This window comes from Cyclopterus lumpus, chromosome 23 (genome assembly GCF_009769545.1).
Source record: "Cyclopterus lumpus isolate fCycLum1 chromosome 23, fCycLum1.pri, whole genome shotgun sequence".
NCBI lineage: Eukaryota > Metazoa > Chordata > Actinopteri > Perciformes > Cyclopteridae > Cyclopterus > Cyclopterus lumpus.
The window spans coordinates 16,080,719-16,102,233 of NC_046988.1; the positions used below are offsets into that span (position 1 = coordinate 16,080,719).

Genomic DNA, 21,515 nt, shown 5'->3' on the forward strand with positions numbered 1-21,515 from the left:
ATTAAAAATATTATGTTTCAGCTTTTCTTAATAATATAAATCAAGTAAATAGAAATACCAACAATTCAGTAGATTTATTTGCATTTTTACAGAAACATATTTAATGACTAGTTGAAATCTTAGAATACTTTTACTTCAATAAGGTTTTGGATACGGGTTCTGAATAAGTCGTCTGCTGCTCATGCAGAACACCAGATGGCATCAGAGGTCCACGTTTAACTAAACAAGACTCTTAATGAAGCGTGCAGTTCACAGAAAGGCCTGCGAAGGGTGCTCTCCGTCTGCAGCGTTTAACATTCTGAGGACATTAAATAACATTTTAATTTGAAGTTTTCCAGTTTGGATCCAGATATAGAAATATGTCTTTTTTTAAACTTTAACAGAAGGAACAAATAATGAACAGGGGAGGAAGTTACATTTATTAATCAAGTAAAAAACAGCAAAACACAAACATAACCATCATCTCCTCTTCGTCAGGCCCCGCCTCCGGCTTCTGTGATTGGCCGGCTGGACGGGAAGGCAGTAGATGTGCATGGGGAACTTCCTGAAGTAGCTGCTGACCCAGGGTCTGCGGAGGAAACACCTGAAGTTACACCGTGAGACAGAACATAGTGCTCAGGCGGAGGGATACGAGCCAGGGGCGTGTTTACTTGGCGACGCGCTGCCCGAGCCTCAGGTAACACAGGTGTGTCCTCAGCAGGTTGTTCTCTTGTCGACGAAGGAAGCCGGCTTCACGCTGCGGCTCCACGTCCACACACCGGAGGTCAGCCTCAACACGACCCAACTGAAACACACACACACACACAGACACACACAAACACACAGACACACACACACAGACACACACACACAGACACACACACACAGACACACACAGAGACACACACACAGACACACACAGACACACACACAGACACACACACACAGACAGACACACACAGACACACGCACACAGACACACAGACACACACACACACACACACACACACAGACACACACACACACACAGACACACAAATTAATACATCAAATGTGAATTCATCCGCCGCTAAAAAATAGTCCCCAACAAATGCACATATGTGGACTGAAAACATAAAACAAAATATAAAATAAAACATAAGAAATGTCTAAAATGTTTATATTTAACCATTATGATTAATTAATAAATAACAGTATTAGTTCTGACCTCTAGGTGGCGCTGTTTCACCCACACCTCACCGTTACCTCCTCCAGCAGAATGCCGTTGTCCTCCAGCTTCCTCTGCTGCTCGCACAGAGCCGGCGACGCCGGGTCAGACAGACGCCTCACTTCCTGTCTGTCTGCCTCGTCCACACCTGGTTCACCTGCTCCACCCGTCTGCTGCTGGACGTTCGGAGGCATGAAACAGGTACTGAGAGAGAGAGAGAGAGAGAGAGAGAGTGATGGGTTCCTGTCAATACACACACACACAGACACACACACACACACACACACACACACGCCTGAGAATGTCAGGAAAAGTAGTACACGGTAGAAGTATAAAGTAACAGATAATAGAAATACTAAACCAAAGTACAAGTACCTCAGTGTCCTCTTCTCATGAAGGTAGTATTATTGTTACCTTTGCTCTCTGCTGTCCGACTCCTCCTGAATCTGAGAGAGAAGACGAGTTCTCAGCCTGCACTGCAACACACACACACGCACACACGCACACACACACACACACACACACACACACACACACACACACACACACACACACACATACACACACACACACACACACACACACACACACACATACACACACCCACACGGAGGATAGAGTATCAGTTAATTACATGCTTCAGAAGAGGACGGATGGAAGCCTGGAAGAGACAGTTTCTGTGGTGATGAGAGACATCTGTCCATCAGACTCCGAGCTGACAGACGACACCTCCACACACACACACACACACACACACACATACACACACACACGCACACACACACACACACACACACGCACACACACATACACACACGCACACACACACACACGCACACACACATACGCACACACACACACACGCACACACACATACACACACGCACACACACACACACACACGCACGCACACATACAAACACGCACACACACACACACACACACACACACCGCTGACCTCAGAGACCCATAAAGGTGAAATGTCCCGATAGTGACTCAAAGTCCTCCTCCTCGTCCGGGTCCCCACATGGGACCTTATTTCAGAAAAGATGTGTGTGGCCTGTGTGACCCCTTAAAGAAGGATAGTCCTCTTTGGATGGATGAACTGCAAATCTATTTTATCTGTAAGTATTATCAATAAAGTGTGACTATCTATCACCTTCATTTAGCTGTAATATTATTATTATTATTGATTACGATGATTAAATCTGCAGATTTATTCATCATAATCAATATCACTGCAGATAACTTTCCAATATTGATTTCAACAATCTAAGAGTCCTGATTCACAAAATTAGATTTCTGTGCATAAAAAATATTCTCTTCATAGAAAACATTGGAACATTTTATTTGATGGATTCTTGTTTTAAAAACAAATACATCAACGTAATGAAAAAATAAATATTATTATATATATTTATTTAAATATATATAATATATAATATATATATATATATATGTATATATTATATTATTATATATACGTAAATAAAAATATATATAATATTGTATATATATAATATTATTATACATCTATATATATATAACAATACATATACATATATATGTATATGTATATATAAAAGAATCAAGCAGGTTTCTTCCTACTCACAGTGTTCTGGGTGTCCATGTCTCAGAGTTTGTGTGTTTCCTTTCTGCAGCGGAGACGTTCGTCTCTGACACCTAATTAGTCTGTTTCTCCTGCTGCACCTCCTCCGCCTGAATTAGTCATCAGTGTGTGTTTGTGTGTGCGTGTTTGTGTTTGGTTGTTTGTGTGTTTCTCTACAGCTGAAAGACAAAACAGCCTTCTCTCCTAAAAAGTACTAAAAGTCTCCAAAACCAGAATCCACATTGTTGATTTTTAGTCAAGAAAGATCCGATGAGATTTGTTTACCTCATTGTTTATTAGTTTTCATTTCACATAACAAAGAGCATTTAGGATTCAGTCACATTCATAGAAAAGATTAATTATTTAATTAAATGCCAGTTACACACTTTAGAAATGACTATGTACATTTTTACTTTTAATAAGTAACTTTAACATGTTGTAATTACTACTTTTCGACCTGTAAAATGATCTTCAATTCCTAAATTTAGAAGAATATTTTTCTCAAAGGTTTTACTGTTTAAGACTAAATTACAAAAAACATTGTCTGACATCAACATTTAGGATTTTATTTCTCTGAATTCTTGGTGTGGGATTTTGAAAATAATCCCACATGTCTTCCACGTAGATGTAAATATTATTCCATCAGAGAATATCAGTACTTTACAGTAAATACACTTTATCAATAACAATAACTAAAACAGCAAACGCCTCATCACAGTTTGCATGTCGACTGAATACGATACTCACATTAAGTTTAGTCTAAATAAGGTTGAACTCCACATATAGAGCCAAATATTTGAGGAAAGCCAGAACAATAAAGTAATTCAGTTTTTAATTTTACGGTTTTGAGGAGAAAATAAAGCCAACGTCGTCGCAAATGTAATGTCTGACCAGTGACATTTTATTGAGAGCTAACGAATGTTAAATGAAGTGAATATATAAATATAGTTATACATAAACATAAAGATGTATGCATATCTAAACACTTTCTCAGAAAGAGGAACATAAATGAGAATAAAAGAGTAAATAAAGTACATAAAAGGAGATATTGTGTTAATCTGATATGAAAACAAATTCCACTGCACCCCATTTTTACATTTTTGCAATTTCGCAGAACAATCGATCAGCAAAAGCGACGAGTATCACAAAAAGTTTAGTAAAGTTTGATTTGCAGGTTTAAAAAAATGTAAAAGCAGACGTGATGACAATCTGCTTAATGTTAATTGCACTTAATATATTAATATTCTTTTCTGTCTTTAAACGTGCGTCCCTGAGTCCGTGCAGTGCCGATAGAAGTGGAAGTGGTAGTCGGTGAACAGCACCCCCGCGAAGTGGTGGTCGGTACTGCAGTTAGCTTGACCCTGAGAGGAGCACGTATTATTACATGTATTAATACAGTAAATACATCAAGGTAGTGAGTCTGCAGATATATATTTAGTTATGTTAATAAATGGTAAAGTATCTTAAAGTGGTTTAAAAATGCAGCTGATAAAGTGATAGCTCGTCTTTAGTTTAAGTACATTATACTTGCTATATTTCTATTAATGACAACAAATCCCATTAAAAGACCAAAAGCAACCACTTGTTAGTACTTGCTGACTTCCTGTCTTTGGCTCATTTGTTCCTACTGAAGACGTAAGTCTTTAAAAACACAAATACATCATATAATATAATAAAAAGTCTCAGTATCGTTAAAAACAGCTGATTGCTGGAGGTGTTTTTCTTATTGGGGACTAGTTTCAGCGGTGGAAGGATAAATCCGTCTGTGGTACACACAATACTTGGAAGAATCCCCACATTCACGACTCTGTAGGGCCATTTTATTAGTGCTAATATTCCATCATAGATCTGTTAACAATGAAATAATAATAATAAAAACAGGAGTCTTGTGCTTCACAAAACCTTTTCTTATAGAAACAGAGGACAGGAAATACAAAAAGTAATTTTTCTTACGGCCACTGTGGAGCGAAAGTGATACGAGCTGTGATAAAGACGAGCGACGTGAAGAGGCCATTCATGTTCTCCCTGCAGAAACACACACAAACACACACACACACACACACACACAATCAGCTCCATGTTTACTACGTTTACATGTCACATCTTTATTTTAAAAGTCATTTTTGGATTAAAAACATCTTTCATTTCCAGCAAATCCTGAATGAATGTTATGAAACTAGATTATTTCCATATTAAATCAACCTGTGTTTCTTAGTTTATTATGATTAATGTCCGAGCAGCTGTGATTGGCGTGCCGTTGTCCTGACGTGTCGTCCATTATTCATCAGTGTTTATCCCACAAGCTGCATTATTCACTGGGAGGTAACTGAGTTAGTGGGTGGAGCCTCAGTGACCCGAAAACCAACATATGCACATGGAAGTGGATCCAAGTGAGAACACCAATAGTGTTCTGATGCTCATGTGTTCTCACAGGTGGTACACGTCTAGCCAGTGATTAAAATGACTAACTAAACCTGGAGAAGCAGCATTCAGTTTGTATGCTCCACATATTTTAAATCAGGGCTTTAAACCTTTACTGAATGAAATGTACATTAAGTCAGAATAAATTAATTATGTGTTTATTCCTCATAACTGCAGAGGAATGTGCTGCCACATCAGGAGGATCAGAAACCAGGTCAAAGGGTAATAAACCCACAAAATAAAGTACATTAACAAAGCTGTGAAGGCTCAGATTATAATCAATGAATCACCCAATCAACAGGTCACTGATATTGACCTGAGTGTTTGACGGGTATCGGCTCCCAGTGACGGTGTTCATGTCCAGCAGAGCGGAGCAGGAGGCCGACTCATCGAGGCTGCACAGATACACCACCAGCAGCTCCGTGGAACTACGCAGGAACACAGTATTTATTTATATATATATAAAATACAGTATGTATGCTGTGTATATATATAATATGATGTGAAATAACTATACAGGTTATGTGAGCAGATATTAGTCCCAACTCTAATACTTTAAGCTTTCACTAATGATGTTTTCATTAATTGTATTTTTGGAAGTTTCTTTTTGCACTTTAGCAACAGAAAGTGTGAGTCAATGGATGCAAATGTTAGCAAAGTTACGATTATGGAGGTTTTTCAGTTTATATTCGTACTTACTTCATGAGCAGAGTGACTCTCATGTTGACCGGGACAAACGGGCTGATGGGAACCCGGTAGGTGTACCGACCTGGTCTGAAGGAACCACAGGGAACATCAAGTTAACACCAACTAACTAACCAACTAACTGACCGACTGACTAACTAACTATCTAACTAACTAACTGACCGACTGACTAACTAACTATCTAACTATCTAACTAACTAACTGACTAACAATCTAACTAACTAACTAACTGACCAACTGACTAACTAACCAACTAACTGACCGACTGACTAACTAACTAACTATTTGACCGACTGACTAACAATCTAACTAACTAACTGACCAACTGACTAACCAACTAACTGACCGACTGACTAACTAACCAACTAACTGACCGACTGACTAACTAACTAACTGACCGACTGACTAACAATCTAACTAACTAACTGACCAACTGACTAACTAACTATCTAACTGACCGACTGACTAACTAACCAACTAACTGACTGACTGACTAACTAACTAACTAACTAACTGACCGACTGACTAACAATCTAACTAACTAACTGACCAACTGACTAACTAACTATCTAACTGACCAACTGACTAACTAACCAACTAACTGACCGACTTACTAACTAACCAACTTACTGACCGACTGACTAACTAACTAACTAACTGACCGACTGACTAACAATCTAACTAACTAACTGACCAACTGACTATCTAACTAACTAACTGACCGACTGACTAACTAACTAACTATCTAACTAACTAACTAACTAACTGACCGACTGACTAACTATCTAACTAACTAACTGACCGACTGACTAACAATCTAACTAACTAACTGACCGACTGACTAACTAACTAACTAACTAACCAACTAACTGACCGACTTACTAACTAACCAACTAACTGACCGACTGACTAACTAACTAACTAACTAACTGACCAACTGACTATCTAACTAACTAACTGACCGACTGACTAACTAACTAACTAACTAACTGACCGACTGACTATCTAACTAACTAACTGACCGACTGACTAACTAACTAACTAACTGACCGACTGACTAACTATCTAACTAACTAACTGACCGACTGACTAACTAACTAACTAACTAACTAACTGACCGACTGACAGTTTCCTTCACTCACCCACATTGGTCTCTCAGGCAGTATTTACTGTCAATCAGCTGCTGGTTCTCTTTGATCTTGAAGGAATGGATGCTGGTGTTCGTCCCTGAAGGAGATAATTATGGAGACGCGTCACATTGTGTGTAAACGTTTTATTAAATGTAGAAAGAGAACACTCACAGTCTCGGGCGTTTTTCAGCCTGTTGAGTTTTTCTTTCCCTCTTTCTGCAGAACAAGAACACACCAACGATTACATCGTCGCAGATTATAGATCTGTTAATATCCAAATGTGTGCATTTACAGTCATCTTTTCATTCCCTTTGCTCACATTCATGTCCACGTTATGTATAAAGGAAGTTACCCTTCAGATCAGAGGAGACGTTGGAGTCGGCACTGCCCCCTGCAGGTGGTTCACAGCAGTACACCCGTTCACAGTACAGCAGGTCGCAGAAGTCCACATCCGGGGGCCAGGGGCCAGGTGGGCTGGTGGGGGGGACTGGACCAGAGAAGTGGGAGTTAGCGTTAGAACAAAAATAAGCTGTTTAAGCATTCTATTGATTTACCTTTTAAATTAGCATTGAAGCCAATATATGTGAGTGTGAAACAAATGACAATACATTTAACTCTGAGTTGGCAGTGAGCAGATATAAGTATGTGAAATAACAAACTGTCAGGAGTTATCTCCACATTATCGGACATTTCTTTGGACTCTGGATGATAATTATTGTTCGTTAAAGTGTCCGTAGCCAGCGTGGAGGTTACCTGTGCTGCTGCCGGCGGTGGTCTGCAGAGGCCCCACATTGCTGTTACTAGCAGACACAAACAACAATCAGGGAAACAACCCCACAGAACACAACAATTACGTTTTAATAATTATTAAGTTTGATTGTTTTTGGTACTTAAGACAACCTCATCAATATCACAGGTAGATTTCGAGGCAGCGACTAAACACGCTTAACAACGTGTGTTTGAACATCCAGAATGGAACAAGGTTTTAAAGTTGCTTGAATGAAGTCATTATAAATGACCTCTACAGTAAAAGAAGGCTTGTTCTTTTACCTGTTGTCGTCAATGTCTTTCTCCCTCAAGTTTAGTAAGTACAGAGCGGTTATAAAGATGACACTGCGCACAAACACACATAGTACAATTCAGTTTAATTATTATGAATCTTTCTCAATTTGACATATTATTTATATGAAGTGAAAACAGGAAGTGAGACAGCCTCACCAGAAAGCCATGGTGGTGACCACGGTGAAGACGCTGGCCTGCAGGACTTTGTACTTCTGACTCCAGCCGGCTTTCTGAACGCTCTCCTTACAAGCAGCCGGAGTCGAGGGCATCGACACACTGCTGTGCTTCCTGGCTTTCCTGTTGGAGGAACGACCCAGTGGCATTGTAACGCAACATTGTAACGCAACATTGTAACGCAACATTGTAACGCAACATTGTAACGCAACATTGTAACGCAACATTGTAACGCAACATTGTAACGCAACATTGTAACGCAACATTGTAACGCAACATAGTAACGCAACATAGTAACGCAACATAGTAACGCAACATAGTAACGCAACATAGTAACGCAACATAGTAACGCAACATTGTAACGCAACATTGTAACGCAACATTGTAACGCTACATTGTAACGCTACATTGTAACACTATATTGTATATATTATTCAGTTACCGTAGATTGTTTCCTGTTTTATTTACTGTTTATCATACTATGTCTTGTATGCACTTTACCCCTTTGCTGCTGTAATCCTGTAAATGTCCCCACTGCGGGACTAATAAAGGATTATCTTATCTTACATTTTAACGCTACATTGTAACACTACATTGTAACACTACATTGTAACGCTACATTGTAACGCTACATTGTAACGCTACTTTGTAACGCTACTTTGTAATGTAACACATAACATAACATTGTCACGTAAAAAATGTAACGTAACATCATAAAGTAACATCACAATGTAACACCATGGGTGCCACTGAAGAGAACAAAACAGAGACCTTTGAGATTGTAACTTAAAAAATATTCTTTACCGCAAAAGGTCTAATAAACTAACCATAATAATTAAATAATTAAATAGTGATATTGTCAATGAATTATCAACACTTGAGATCAAAACTCCATTAATCTCAGTCAGTGACCTTGACCAGAGATTAAGAATATCTTGTCCTTCAACCTGTTAGTCATTGCCTATATTCCCCACAATGCCTTGCAACAAGAAACAGACATTGGGCAAAACCACAGCACAGGAAATGGCCGGTTGGTGACACTTGACCACTTAATCTTTCTTTTAGCTGCACTTCTTTTTTGAAAGTTTTTTTTTTACAACTGCAGCTCTTCATTCACATAAACGTTCACAGAAGCCTTCAGAGGCTCGTCGGCCTTGAACTGTGATGCCCTGATAACACAGTGATATGTAGCACACACACACACACACACACACACTGAACTGCACTCACACACAGAATTTTCTTTTCAGTTCACGACCCTAAACTACAACTCAAGAATGTCCTTTAGAACTTTTATCTATAATAACAGGTAAATGGATGGATGGATGAATGAATGAACGAATGAACTAATGGTTGACTGGATGAATGGATGGATGGATGGTTGAATGAATGGATGGTTGAATGAATGGTTGAATGGATGGATGAATGGTTGAATGGATGATTGGATGGATGAATGCATGAATGGATGGATGGACGAATGGATGAATGGATGAAGGTACCCGGTGGAGCGCAGGCTGCCTGTCAGGCTCTTCAACTTTGCCAGTCGGTGGTTCCAGACCTCCAGATCATTAATCCGAGTCTCCAGGTTGTCGGTGAGCTTCGACAGTTGCTGCACCGCCCCCACGTTCTCCATGAAGATCTGCTCCTGGAGGACGAGGAGGGGAGGGGGAGGAGGAGTAAGAGGAGGAGGGGGAGGAGGAAGAGGAGGAGGAGGAGGGAATACGGTTTTCTTTCAGATCATTCTTAATTTCAACTTTGATAGCATGCTTGTTGCTAAGGCTCATGGGAGATGTAGTTGTTTGGAGGTAGCCAACACACTTGTATCTTTAGTTCTCAGCCTTTTATCTGACAGCATAGACCAAAAGCACTAAAATATTCATTCATTTTATTCCAAGAAAACACATAAAGCGTTACAACTGAAATCTTTACTCAATTAAACGATTGTTTTTTGGAAGAAGAAGAAGAAGAAGAAGAAGTGGAAGAGGAGGAGGGGGGGGGGGAGATTACTTTGTCCACCATGAGGAAATGAGGAATCTTCTCTCCATCAGAACAGGAAACATCTCCGACCTCCGTCACCGCCGACGGCAGCAGCTCCTTCACCTCCTGAGCGATGATACCTGGAACACAATCCGAGAGCCTCACACTAACCTGGTGCGGTGAATAAATGTAATATTGGGATAAAGTTTTAACGCCCCGTCACCTGTCTGGTGGGTGTGGTCTATCCCCATGGTGGAGGCGAACTCCGGTTTATAATCAAACTCAACGATCCTCATCTGAGTGATCCTCTTCAGCTGCTGCTCAGAGTCCACCTGAATGAAAACCTTTGTTACCAAACCGGCTCCAGAGGAATCAAACATGCGACCCCCATGAACGCCGTCTCACCTCCTGGATGTTCTCCTTGGCGCGGCGGTCGGACGGCTGCATGACGGCGCCCATCACCTTAGCGTTGCCGCAGACGACTAACGCCTCGTCGGGGGAGTCGGTGTTGATGCCCACGCGGCCTTGACAGACCACGGCGTCCTGCAGCGCCCCGCGCTGCCACAGGGCATCCCCGTCCATCTCGAACTGGCCCGGGTTGGAGGCCTGCGGAGGGCAGAGGCTGCAGTTCAATACACCAGATGTCTGAAGCTCTGCTTCTTCTCCAGAGTCTTTGTGCCTTATCTCCTCAGATTTACATGGATTCTGGTTCTATCTGGACCCTTGCCTCCTGCCTCCTGCCTCCTGTCTCCTGCCCCTTGCCTTTTGCCTTTTGCATCCTGTCTCCTGCCTTGTGCCTCCTCCTGTCTCCTGCCTTTTGATTCCTGCCGCCTGCCCCCTGCTCCCTGCCCCCTGCCCCCTGCTCCCTGCCCCTGCCCCCTGCCCCCTGCTCCCTGCTCCCTGCCCCTGCCCCCTGCCTCCTGCCCCCTGCCTCCTGCCTCCTGCCTCAATGCACATTAGTAACTCTACTTCTTACTCTGAGTCTTTGTGCTTTCTCTCCTTAGGTTTACACGGGTCCTGGTTTTACCTGGACCCTGGTCCTTGATCTATCTGGACCCTGGTACTTGATCTATCTGGACCCTTGCTCTCCTGAAGGTATCTTCCCTTTTTTGGGGGGGGAGTTTTTCCTGAACCGATGTCGTATGTGTACAGAATGTAAAGCCTTCTGAGGAGAATTTGTTATTTGTGATTTTGGGCTATACAAAATAAATGTAATCTAATTGATTGATGGTTTTTGATTGGTTTAAAGTCGGTGTTGCTACCCTGACGATGATTCTCTCTGACACCAGAGCTGTGAGGAGGAAGGTCTCGGCTCCTCCCACTGCAGCGTACAGACCAACCACCATCTGGAAATATCTACACAGGGCACACACAGTTAAACACAGTTCACTCACTCACTCACTTATTCATTCCCTCACTCACGCATTCATAAACACACCTCTGGTCAGGGTTGGGTTTGCCTTTCTTCCTCATGTTGTTGGACGTCGTCTCGCTGAAGTGCAGTCGGCCGAGCGTTACCTTGGTGATTTTGCCGCTGGGTAAACTGACCCTAGTGGAACAAAGTTTACTGTTCGTAAAATATTGAATTGCTGATTTGTTCAATGTTTAACAGAACACTGAAACCTCGAACATTCATTCATCACCGACTGTGTTGAATGAATGTTTTTCCGTGGAGTGAGAATCGGCCCATCACTGCCCCTTGTGGTCGAAGAACCAGTGAACAGGAAGTGACCTTATGTGGACTGAGGAGGAGTGACTTAGAGACGGCGTATACGTCTCTGGTGTCGTCCTGTCAATCACCTTGTAGCCCCGCCCTAAAACATACCCTGATTTATGGTCTGTTTGACTCTAAATTACCATAATTTACTAAATGAACATCACGCTGTATTGAAGAAGACTTGAAACTAGAGATTGAGACCATAAACTCATGTTTACAATGTTTACTGAGGGATGCAGACAGTGGCTTCCTGGGTGAAAGTCCTGTGTTTGTTTGACCCACCCACCCGAAGACTATCTTGCATAATAAACTACTGCTAGTGGTTGACTGAGTGTGTAATAAGGACGCAGGTGTGTTTACATTTGCCTCAGAGTGTTGAAGATGAGGTATGTGAAGCTTTGAGTCTTCATTTACTTCCCCAAACATTGTACCAGCACAGAACCAGGACCTTCTCCCCTAAGTGGACCCTACAGTCCCAAACTCCGTTAAACTGTGTATGTGGTGCATGTGGGATGCTTCGCTACCTGACGGGGTGGAAGGGCTTCTTGCTGCGGTTGGGCTGAGATTGTTCAATAGTCACCTGGTGGCTCGGCGACTCCAGCTGTGAGGAGTGAGACAGACAGGAGTCACCAGAGGAAAGACTGGATGCACTCAGCTGGTTGGGTTTCCCACAACTAAACTTCTAAAGTCTTTCATCTGAAGCTTGAAAGCAAAGTGCATACTTCTGTCTTTACGTACCTTGACCCCGAACACTTTAATCTGGAAGTGGTCGACTTGTTGCGGACCGCTCGGTGTCCTGACGTACGCCGGCTCCGCGGCCACGCCTATGTGAACAGTGACCTGGAAGTGGTTCTTCTTCTGGCAGACGAAGGCCTCGTCAGCCGCAGAGTAGTTGAAGCCTTTATCTGTGTCCACGTGGTAGGCAGGAGGAGACCTGGAGATGTAGAAGAAGAAGAAGAAGAAAAAGAAGAAGAAGAAGAAGTTGAAGCTCCTCCTCTGTGCAATGTGAGATTTTAAAATGAAAACCCAGATTCGGCCGGTTCGGAACTCACATTGTTTGGTAACTGCCGTCGTAAGAGGTGATCCAATGTTCCAGCCTGTAGTGTTCCCATGTGAGGAGTTGGTAAGATCCCAAACCGCTGACGCCGTTCCCTCCACCTTCACCGTGAGTCCCGTCACCTTCACTGCAGGCGACCTCCATTCCTGCCGATGGTTCCTCAGATTCTGATCTCCTCCTCTTTTTACTCTCTGGGGAGCTGAAACAGGAAAAGACTAAACAACCAATCCCTAAACCGACCACCATCGTGTCTGTCACAAATGTAATAATTGGCCATGATTTGCTGACCATACAAGATTATTTGGATTTCCTAGTAAAGGCGGATCATCAACAATCTCCTGGTTGTGTCTGATGCTGGTGAGTCTCATGATATATCTAGGGATAACATCTGCTATTGGTCCAAGTCATCTCAGAGCTGGTCTTGACTTGTAAGTCTGGATGCTGCTGACTACATTTGGGTTCTAGCGGACATTAGCAGATGCTGCTGTTGGTAATGCTTCATCGTCAACTGCCCATCTAACTTGTGGTGTGCCACAAGGCTCCTATTTAGATCTTCTACTGTTTCTGTTTCCATACTTCCTCTTTGTATCATCTGGAAATATGTTAGAATTTTTATGGCGACGACACCACGTTCGACACTTTGTGTCTCTCTCATTAACTTCCATGATGAGATTAAGTGCTGGATGTCAAATAATTCCTTGCGGCCAGATGACAATAAATCACTTTATTCGACCTGATCCACATGATCTTTGCAGCTGCTTTTATTCCTGTTCACAGAGTGCAATCAACCTGTTTTCCCTCCCGCCCTCACTGGCGACCAGTTTAATGCAGAATTGGTTCAAAAGGTTGCGTTCAAGGCCTAACTACGTCCACCATGCATCTGTGAACTCATGCCCCCTACTGGATGTTCCTCGGTCAGGAGCTAGAGTCCAGATCCAGAACCTTTGCTGTTCAGGTTCCTCCGCTTTGGGGATTCTTTCCAGAGGAGCCTAGACTGCTTCTTTCAGTCAAACTCCTTTTTTTACGACATGTTTCTTCAGCCAGTCAAATGTGTACAAAGTGCCGACGTCGTAAAGACTTAAACCCACAAGACTGCCAGAGCTTTGCTTACCAGGTGTGCAGCGATGAGGTGGAGCCCAGCAGGTAGGTTGAAGGGGGAGTGGATAAGTTTGGGACTAGGCTGGGTCCGGCGCAGGGCGCGGCGTAGCTGTTCGAAGGAGGCATTGGCGGCTGAGGAGGCGGGGCAGAAGGCGGGGCAGGAGTGTAAACCTGCGGGCAGCCCTCTGGACTCAGGTAGTGTGTGTTTTCAGGTAAGCGGTGTGTGTGCGGCTGCAGCGGAGCAGGTGAGGTCCCGGACTTGATGTAAGTGTTCGTGAGGCCCAAAGTGCGGAGCTGATCGTGGGTCAGATGCTCGTGGTGGGCGGGGCCTTGGGCCTTAAAGCGACAGGACGTCGAGGAGGTGGGCCGTTGTGTTGGTTGGATGTTCTGCTGGTTGGACCAATAGGACGCCTCGTAGTGGAAGTCTACCAATCATAGAAGTGGATTTAGTTTTACCCTCTCCGGTTTTAACGCAAGCATTTAAAGCCATTTACATTTGTATATTTGTTCGTAGAGGCCTTAAGTACATAGAGTGTAACAAAAATAAATATGAATAATCTATAAACCATGTTGATCGTGCTGACTTAAAACAGATACAAGACTTATTTAATGAAACCTCCTGAGGCTGTGAACAGTACCTGGTATCTGTGCAGGTGAACAGGCCTCCGAGCTCGAGTCCGGAGGAGACTCAGGGAGCATGCTGGGAAAACAAATAAAGAAACTGCACATCAACATTCTGGAGTATCTGATTACCCACATATGTGTCAGCTGGCAGTTGCAGACATAATATAATATTCTTTCAATTGTTTTCTCAATATCATATCATTTTTTATTTTAATTTGATGTTGCTTCAATGGGATCCCCTCTTTCTGCAGACAGACGTCTGTATTTACAACCAGGTCAATGCTGTTTGTGTGTGTTATGTAACAGTGTGTGCGTGTGTGTGTGTCTAGGAATGAAGATGACAGCGTCACGACTACTCCCTCTTCTAGTTTATATATGTCCTCTCTTCAATATTGTAAAACATAATAACGTAAAACATGAATAACAACATGTGACTTTAAAGGAGCTTTTATGAGCAGCAAATGAATATAAAAGACGTGTTTCCATAGAGACGATTGAGTTTCATGTGAGAGTGAATCTTACAAGCTGTTGGGGTCCAGTTCATTACTGAGGTACTGCTCCAGGATGCTCGTATCCACGGCAACAGAGCTGTCCAACACACAATGCACATCCTGACCTACACACACACACACACACACACACACTTGTTAATAAATTGCTCTTTTTGTACTTTTGATTTTGGATAAATTTGAGTTTTTCTACTGTTTTTTGTGAATTGTCCTTGTGTGATGACTCCGGTTCGTGACACTTGCGAACAATTATAACGTTCTCAAAGAACCCTGGAACTGTGTTAAGGACCAACTAAACCTACCTGAAAACCTCTCACACCTTTTCCTTGAGGACTACCAGAGAGTTAAAACTCCTTCAGAAACCACAGAAGCCTCCAAGGTAAAACCTCTTCTGCAAGGATCCTTAGAACCTTGTTCCTTCTCAATGATAGATAGTTCTGCCTCAATGACTCGTGGAACCACTTGAAAGACAACTTGAGTCTTCTTAAGAACCTCTTGACCATTCCTGGACCATCATGGAATCAACACTTGAATCTCTTCAAGCACCAATGGAACCTCTTTGTCTCTGACCGCTAGATCTACCTGGAGGACCTATTGAACTTCACTGAGAACCTCTTCAAGAGCAGCACCTCCTCATTCATCCGTGGCAACCCCTGGAACTATCTCCTCAAGGACAGAACCTAATCCAGGAGCCGTGGAACCTTATGAAAGACCACTGGAACCCACCCAGAGACAACTAGATCATCTCTGCAGAACCTTTTCAAGGAGCCCAGCAAGGTCTACCTCCACAAGGGTAAGGGTATCAATGCATCTGCCTCTACGACCTGAATCTCCTTAAGAGCACTTTGTAAGGACCAGTAGAACCTCCTCCAGGATTCCTCAAACCTCCATAAGGATGTAAACCTCTAGCAGGACCAATAAATACTATACTGTGGACCATGGACTGCTTTCTTCAAGGACTAAAATAAACTTTTCAAGGAGCCACCTCATGTTCATAAGAACAAGAACCAATATATCTGTCTCTTCAACCCGAACCACTTCCAGGACCAATTGAATGTACTCAGGACCCCCTCAGCCCTTCTTTAGGACCAGTAGAACCTCCTCTAGGATGAGTGATACCTCCAAGAATGTGCAGGCCACATGGATCCCTCTAGTGACTCTTGGAACCACAGATTTACTTAAATGGCCACTACAACCTTGTTTACCTTCTGAAGGACTCCTGGAAGCTCGAGGTAGCCTCTTAAAAAACAACATTTAAGACCCTTAAGAAGCTTTTCAAACGTTGTGAGCGGCTCACCACTGAAGAACTGCTGCAGCGCCTCATTCTCTCCCAGAACCTGGAGAGGCAGCCGGCCCGCTGCAGGCTCCATGCTGCCCAGCAGGAGGCGCTGCAGCCGGGGAGGGAGGGGCGATCGGGAGGGCCCCCGCTGGAGGACGGACAACGGGTCAAAGGATATTAACATTAAAATACACACAACTGTAAATTTAATAAATACTGAATAAATGAATTAATAAAGACTTTTTGAATATTTACATTTGATGGTTTTGACGTGACGTTGCAGCTTTAAAACATTATTTATTGTTTAGCTTCAGGTTGCGTTGGCTAAAAAGAAAACCCCACACAGAGCAAATATAGGCTGCTGCCATTTTAAAGCTACCTGACAGAAATGTTAAGGCACATAAATAAAACATTAACATTGTTGATTTTAAAAGGTAAATCGCATTTCAGTCATTTTTTATAATAAAGAGAGAAACAATTGTGACGGCTTCTCTGTGATCTGTGTTTCTGTCACTTTTAAAAACACGGTTAATAGATGTCCTTTTTTAACAGAAGGCCACAAGAAAAACACCAATTTGATGATGTCATAGCGTCGTGGTTTCAATGTGTTCTGGCTGCACACTTTGTTATATTATTATTATTATTATTAACAGAAGCTCCCACACTTGATGTAAGTTAAAGAGCCCAAGCGTCCGTACGAGGCAGAACGTTGTGAGGCAGGTTGGTTCAAACACACCTGTCCGTCTCTCCAAGATGGCCGTCGGTCAGTCGACCCGTCCGTTCATAGACGAGCGGCTCTTCTTCAGGTACAATCCATCTGCTGTCAGACGGTTGAGTCCAGTCTTCTTCTTCTGTGGTTCTGAGGAGTGAAGTTTCCCTTTCCAGCTGAAGTCCCGTTGTTGTTGTTGTTTGTGGCGTCTGTTTGTCGCCTCCGTCCGTCTGAACTTTGAGCTTTGAGCAGGAAAAAGGAGAAAGACGTTCACACACCTGACACAGGCTTACAACACACCTGAGTGTGTGTGTGTGTGTGTGTGTGTGTGATGAGGCCATAAACCCTCTCACTGTAAGTGCACACATACACACATGTTTTTGTATCGCTATACTTGTGAGGACCCTTATTGACCTTCTAACCCTTAAACCTTCAGGGAAAACATTTTGGTAAACACGCTTTAAGTTAAGTTAAGAGGAGAAGCAGCCGATTAGCTTAGCTTAGCATGAAGACGGAAACAGCTAGAATCCCAATGTCTGTAGTTAGACTTCAAACTTACAGTTGAAAAACATATGACGTTTAAAATAAGACGTTTAAAATAAGACGTTTAAAATAAGACGTTTTCAATGCCATCGCAACATATTTGTATCTTTTCATATTTGTACATTGTTGTATTGGATCAAAGTAAAATATCCTGTTATGGGCTAAAACTGGACCTCATAAAGATAGAAGTACCAAACACACACACACACACACCTGCAGGGTTCTTATCTGTGCTACGTCATGAGTAAACAGACGACGTAGAAAAGGGAAGAAGTCATTTAGACAGAAACATAAATAACAGTTTACACAAACTCACTAATTCTGTTCTATTAATCATATTTAGCCTGGAAGTCACTACACAATAATCTACGTATTTATTTCACTATAATCAATACAATTATTGCACAATAATAATTGTATTCATTCTAAAATAATTAACATATTTATTGCATGACAATCAATCTAATTATTCTACAATAATCAATCTAATTATTTTCCAATAATCAATTATTTGACTATAATACATGTAATTATTGCACTACAATCAATGTCATTATTGCACTATAATAAATATATTCATATAATTATCTTCCAATAATACATGTCATTATTTTACTATAATACATGTAATTATTGCACTACAATCAATGTCATTATCACTCTATAATAAATGGATTAATGTACTTATTCTACTAGAATAAATGTAATTTATTTATATATATGTATCTGCTAATATCTTCCCTCTATTAAAACTTTGAATTGTGTCTTTAACTTCTGATAACTTCATTGACGTCAACAACCTGCTGTAACTGGGTTCTCTATATGTCCACCAGGGGGAGCTGCAGGACAGTTCTTCAAATGTTAGAAAATGAATTCACAGACAGGAGAGAAGTTAGATTTCTGCAAACTTCAGGCACTTCATATGAAAATTATAAATTCATGTCCTTTGTTATCAGAGATATTATTTATTGCATTGATCCAGAATCAGAGATATTTTAACATGGTGTGATTGTTTTGCAGCTTCAGCAGCTTGTTTTTCAAGTATAGAAGAAAAACAACAGCCCTCCAAACTAATAAAGGAAAATATGTTATTCATCATTGATTAAAGTTTGGTCAGTTTTAGGCTAAAAACCCTAAAACCTGCAGCACCTGAATGTCCAGTTTTCTCTCTGAGTTTGGTCTCCACCGCCTCCCGAAGGCATCGTCTGTCTCTGTAGCTGCTGAGCACTCCACGAGTTTTGCGTCTGACACCTGTTTGCTGGCTGTTTGCTGTCTGTTATGAAGCGGGAGATCGACAGGCGGATCGGTGCGGCTGCAGCAGTAAAACAGGCGCTGTACCGGTCCGTCTTGGTGAAGAGGAGCTGAGCCGGAAGGCAAAGCTCTCCATTTACTGGTCGGTCTACGTTCCAACCCTCACCTATGGTCACGAACTCTGGGTCGTGACCGAAAGAACGAGATCTCGGATACAAGCGGCCGAAATGAGCTTCCTCCGTAGGGTGGCCGGGCTCAGCCTTAGAGATAGGGTAAGGAGCTCGGACATCAGGGGGGAGCTCGGAGTCGAGCCGCTGCTCCTTCGTGTCCAAAGGAGTCAGCTGAGGTGGTTCATCTAGTCAGGATGCCTCCTGGACGCCTCCCATTAGAGGTTTTCCGGGCACGTCCAACTGGTAGGAGGCCCCGGGGAAGACCGAGGACACGCTGGAGGGATTATATCTCCCGGCTGGCCTTGGAACGCCTCGGGATCCCCCAGAATGAGCTGGAAAGTGCTGCGGGTGAGAGGGAGGCCTGGGTCGGCCTGCTGAACCTGCTGCCACCGCGACCCGACCCCGGATAAGAGGTCATAATGGATGGATGGATGGATGGATGGACTCATCATCCCGCCCGACTTCCTGTTCTTTAGTCCAACGAACAATCGACAGATAAAAGATTCAGATGGAATTTAATTTAATTCCTGGCAGTGTGAAGATGGCTTTAAAAACAGCTTGTGTAGTTTATTTTATTTTTAAGAAATGCTTCATTTTACGAGCCCATAAAAACTAATTTTCGAGGAAGTTTCTTGGAAGGCACTAAACAGAGAGTTTGTACAGCTGTTGTTGTTCAACATTCATTTCTTTTAAGATCTGCTTGGTTTAATTAAAAATGTGCTGGAAATCAACAGCTAACTCTAGAAACAGAAGATGAAAATAGTTTTCATACATTTTTGACACTTATATTCATAAATATGCCTCTTTAAAAAAACAGATAAAAACAGTATGATTCAGAAACCAAATGTTTTATTTGGAAAATAGTTTGAATGTTTTCATTTAGTGAATGTTCTAACAGTGTTGACCTTGATGTTTAATTATTTTAGTTATGTTTAGCACAGACATATAAACTCTTTTAAGGTCTTTAATGTTCGCAGCATCGTGTTTCTGTGACCTCTGACCTTCCGGCTGCTTCTGCAGTGACACATAAAACATAACTTCTGTTTAACAATAACTCTTCTGTCCACTCTTATCTCGTCCTCATCACACACCCCTTTGTGTTCCTTATCGGCGACCTGCATCACAGATTACCGGCTTCCTGGATGGAGATCTGAGAGTTCTACACGTTTAAGAAACACAGAAGAAGAGGAACCAGGATTTGGGGTTAAATTAGTGTTTTTTCCACACTTTTTTTTGGTAGCTTATTTCTTCATAGGTCACAGCAAATACATGTTTTCTTCAAGTTTTTATTTTCCTTTATTTTGTATTACTGTTTGATATGTTAGAATGCACCATCAGGCTAAATAGTTTTCTTGAATTATTCATTTATTTGTATTTATTTCATTGATACTTTTCTCATTGTTTTAATCTATTGTGGTGTTCTTATGTTTTATTACTGTTTGATATGTTAGAATGCACCATCAGGCTAAAGTTTTATAATTTATTCATTTATTTGTATTTATTTTATTGAAAGTTTTCTTATTGTTTTAATTCATTGTAGTGTTCTTATGTTTCCTCTTGGCCTCAATGTTGTGGTTACAAAAGGAAAATTACGGCGTCTGTATTCATAAAACACATTTCAATGGAATAAAACACTTCACAAACATGAAAGGATGACTCAGCGCTCCGGACTGCTCGGCACTCTGGGTAATTGTGCGATTGTTCTGAACGCAGTGTGACTCACTGGTTGGTTCTGTTCATCAAAGCAGTATAAATATCAACGTCACGAGGGAACCAGTGAAGCTGAGCTACATTCTCCTCTCTGACTCATCCATGAAGGAACCTTCACACTTTGTTTAAAGAACAAGAACTTAATTAACCACAGACTAGTATTCATGACCCTTTACTGCAGTAAATATATAATACCACCACCAGCTGTTCTGCATTCAAACCCTTACTGAAGTAAAAGTATGTCTGTATTAGCAACTAAATATACGAATAGTACTTAAAGTAAGAGCTCCTTTTGAAAAAGTTCATTTAGCTCAAGAAGGATTTTATCAACACAGAAAGAAACATTTCATCTTTCAGTTCATCAAAAACATTCAACATCGACACATCTGGAGACTCAAAGTTTACCTGAACACAAATATAGAGAAGTAATAGTACAATATATACGTCTGTGATGTAGTAGTATACAAAGTACAATATGTACCTCGGAGATGTAGTAGAATACAAAGTACAATATATACCTCTGAGATGTAGTAGAATACAAAGTACAATATATACCTCTGAGATGTAGTAGAATACAAAGTACA

General features: G+C 41.7%; 1 protein-coding gene and 1 long non-coding RNA gene across 2 annotated transcripts; one reads left to right on the forward strand and one right to left on the reverse strand.

Moving 5' to 3' along the window:
• The first annotated feature begins 1,239 nt into the window (after positions 1-1,239).
• Positions 1,240-6,075, forward strand: LOC117726184. The gene is made up of 3 exons (XR_004608975.1): positions 1,240-1,387; positions 5,394-5,438; positions 5,518-6,075. It is a non-coding gene; the product is annotated as an uncharacterized LOC117726184 (long non-coding RNA).
• Positions 3,422-16,639, reverse strand: LOC117726183 (myelin regulatory factor-like protein). The gene is made up of 23 exons (XM_034526312.1): positions 16,567-16,639; positions 15,283-15,376; positions 14,775-14,836; positions 14,150-14,561; positions 13,034-13,237; positions 12,720-12,915; positions 12,506-12,582; positions 11,703-11,813; positions 11,527-11,620; positions 10,670-10,870; positions 10,488-10,596; positions 10,295-10,404; positions 9,787-9,932; positions 8,270-8,410; positions 8,102-8,164; positions 7,805-7,851; positions 7,404-7,538; positions 7,223-7,267; positions 7,064-7,148; positions 5,916-5,990; positions 5,533-5,644; positions 4,749-4,820; positions 3,422-4,156 (listed from the first exon to the last, which is right to left on the reverse strand). Exons 1-23 carry the CDS (start codon positions 16,637-16,639, stop codon positions 4,052-4,054), a joined length of 2,769 nt encoding a protein of 922 aa, XP_034382203.1. The 3' UTR covers positions 3,422-4,051.
• Positions 16,640-21,515: the final 4,876 nt, after the last annotated feature.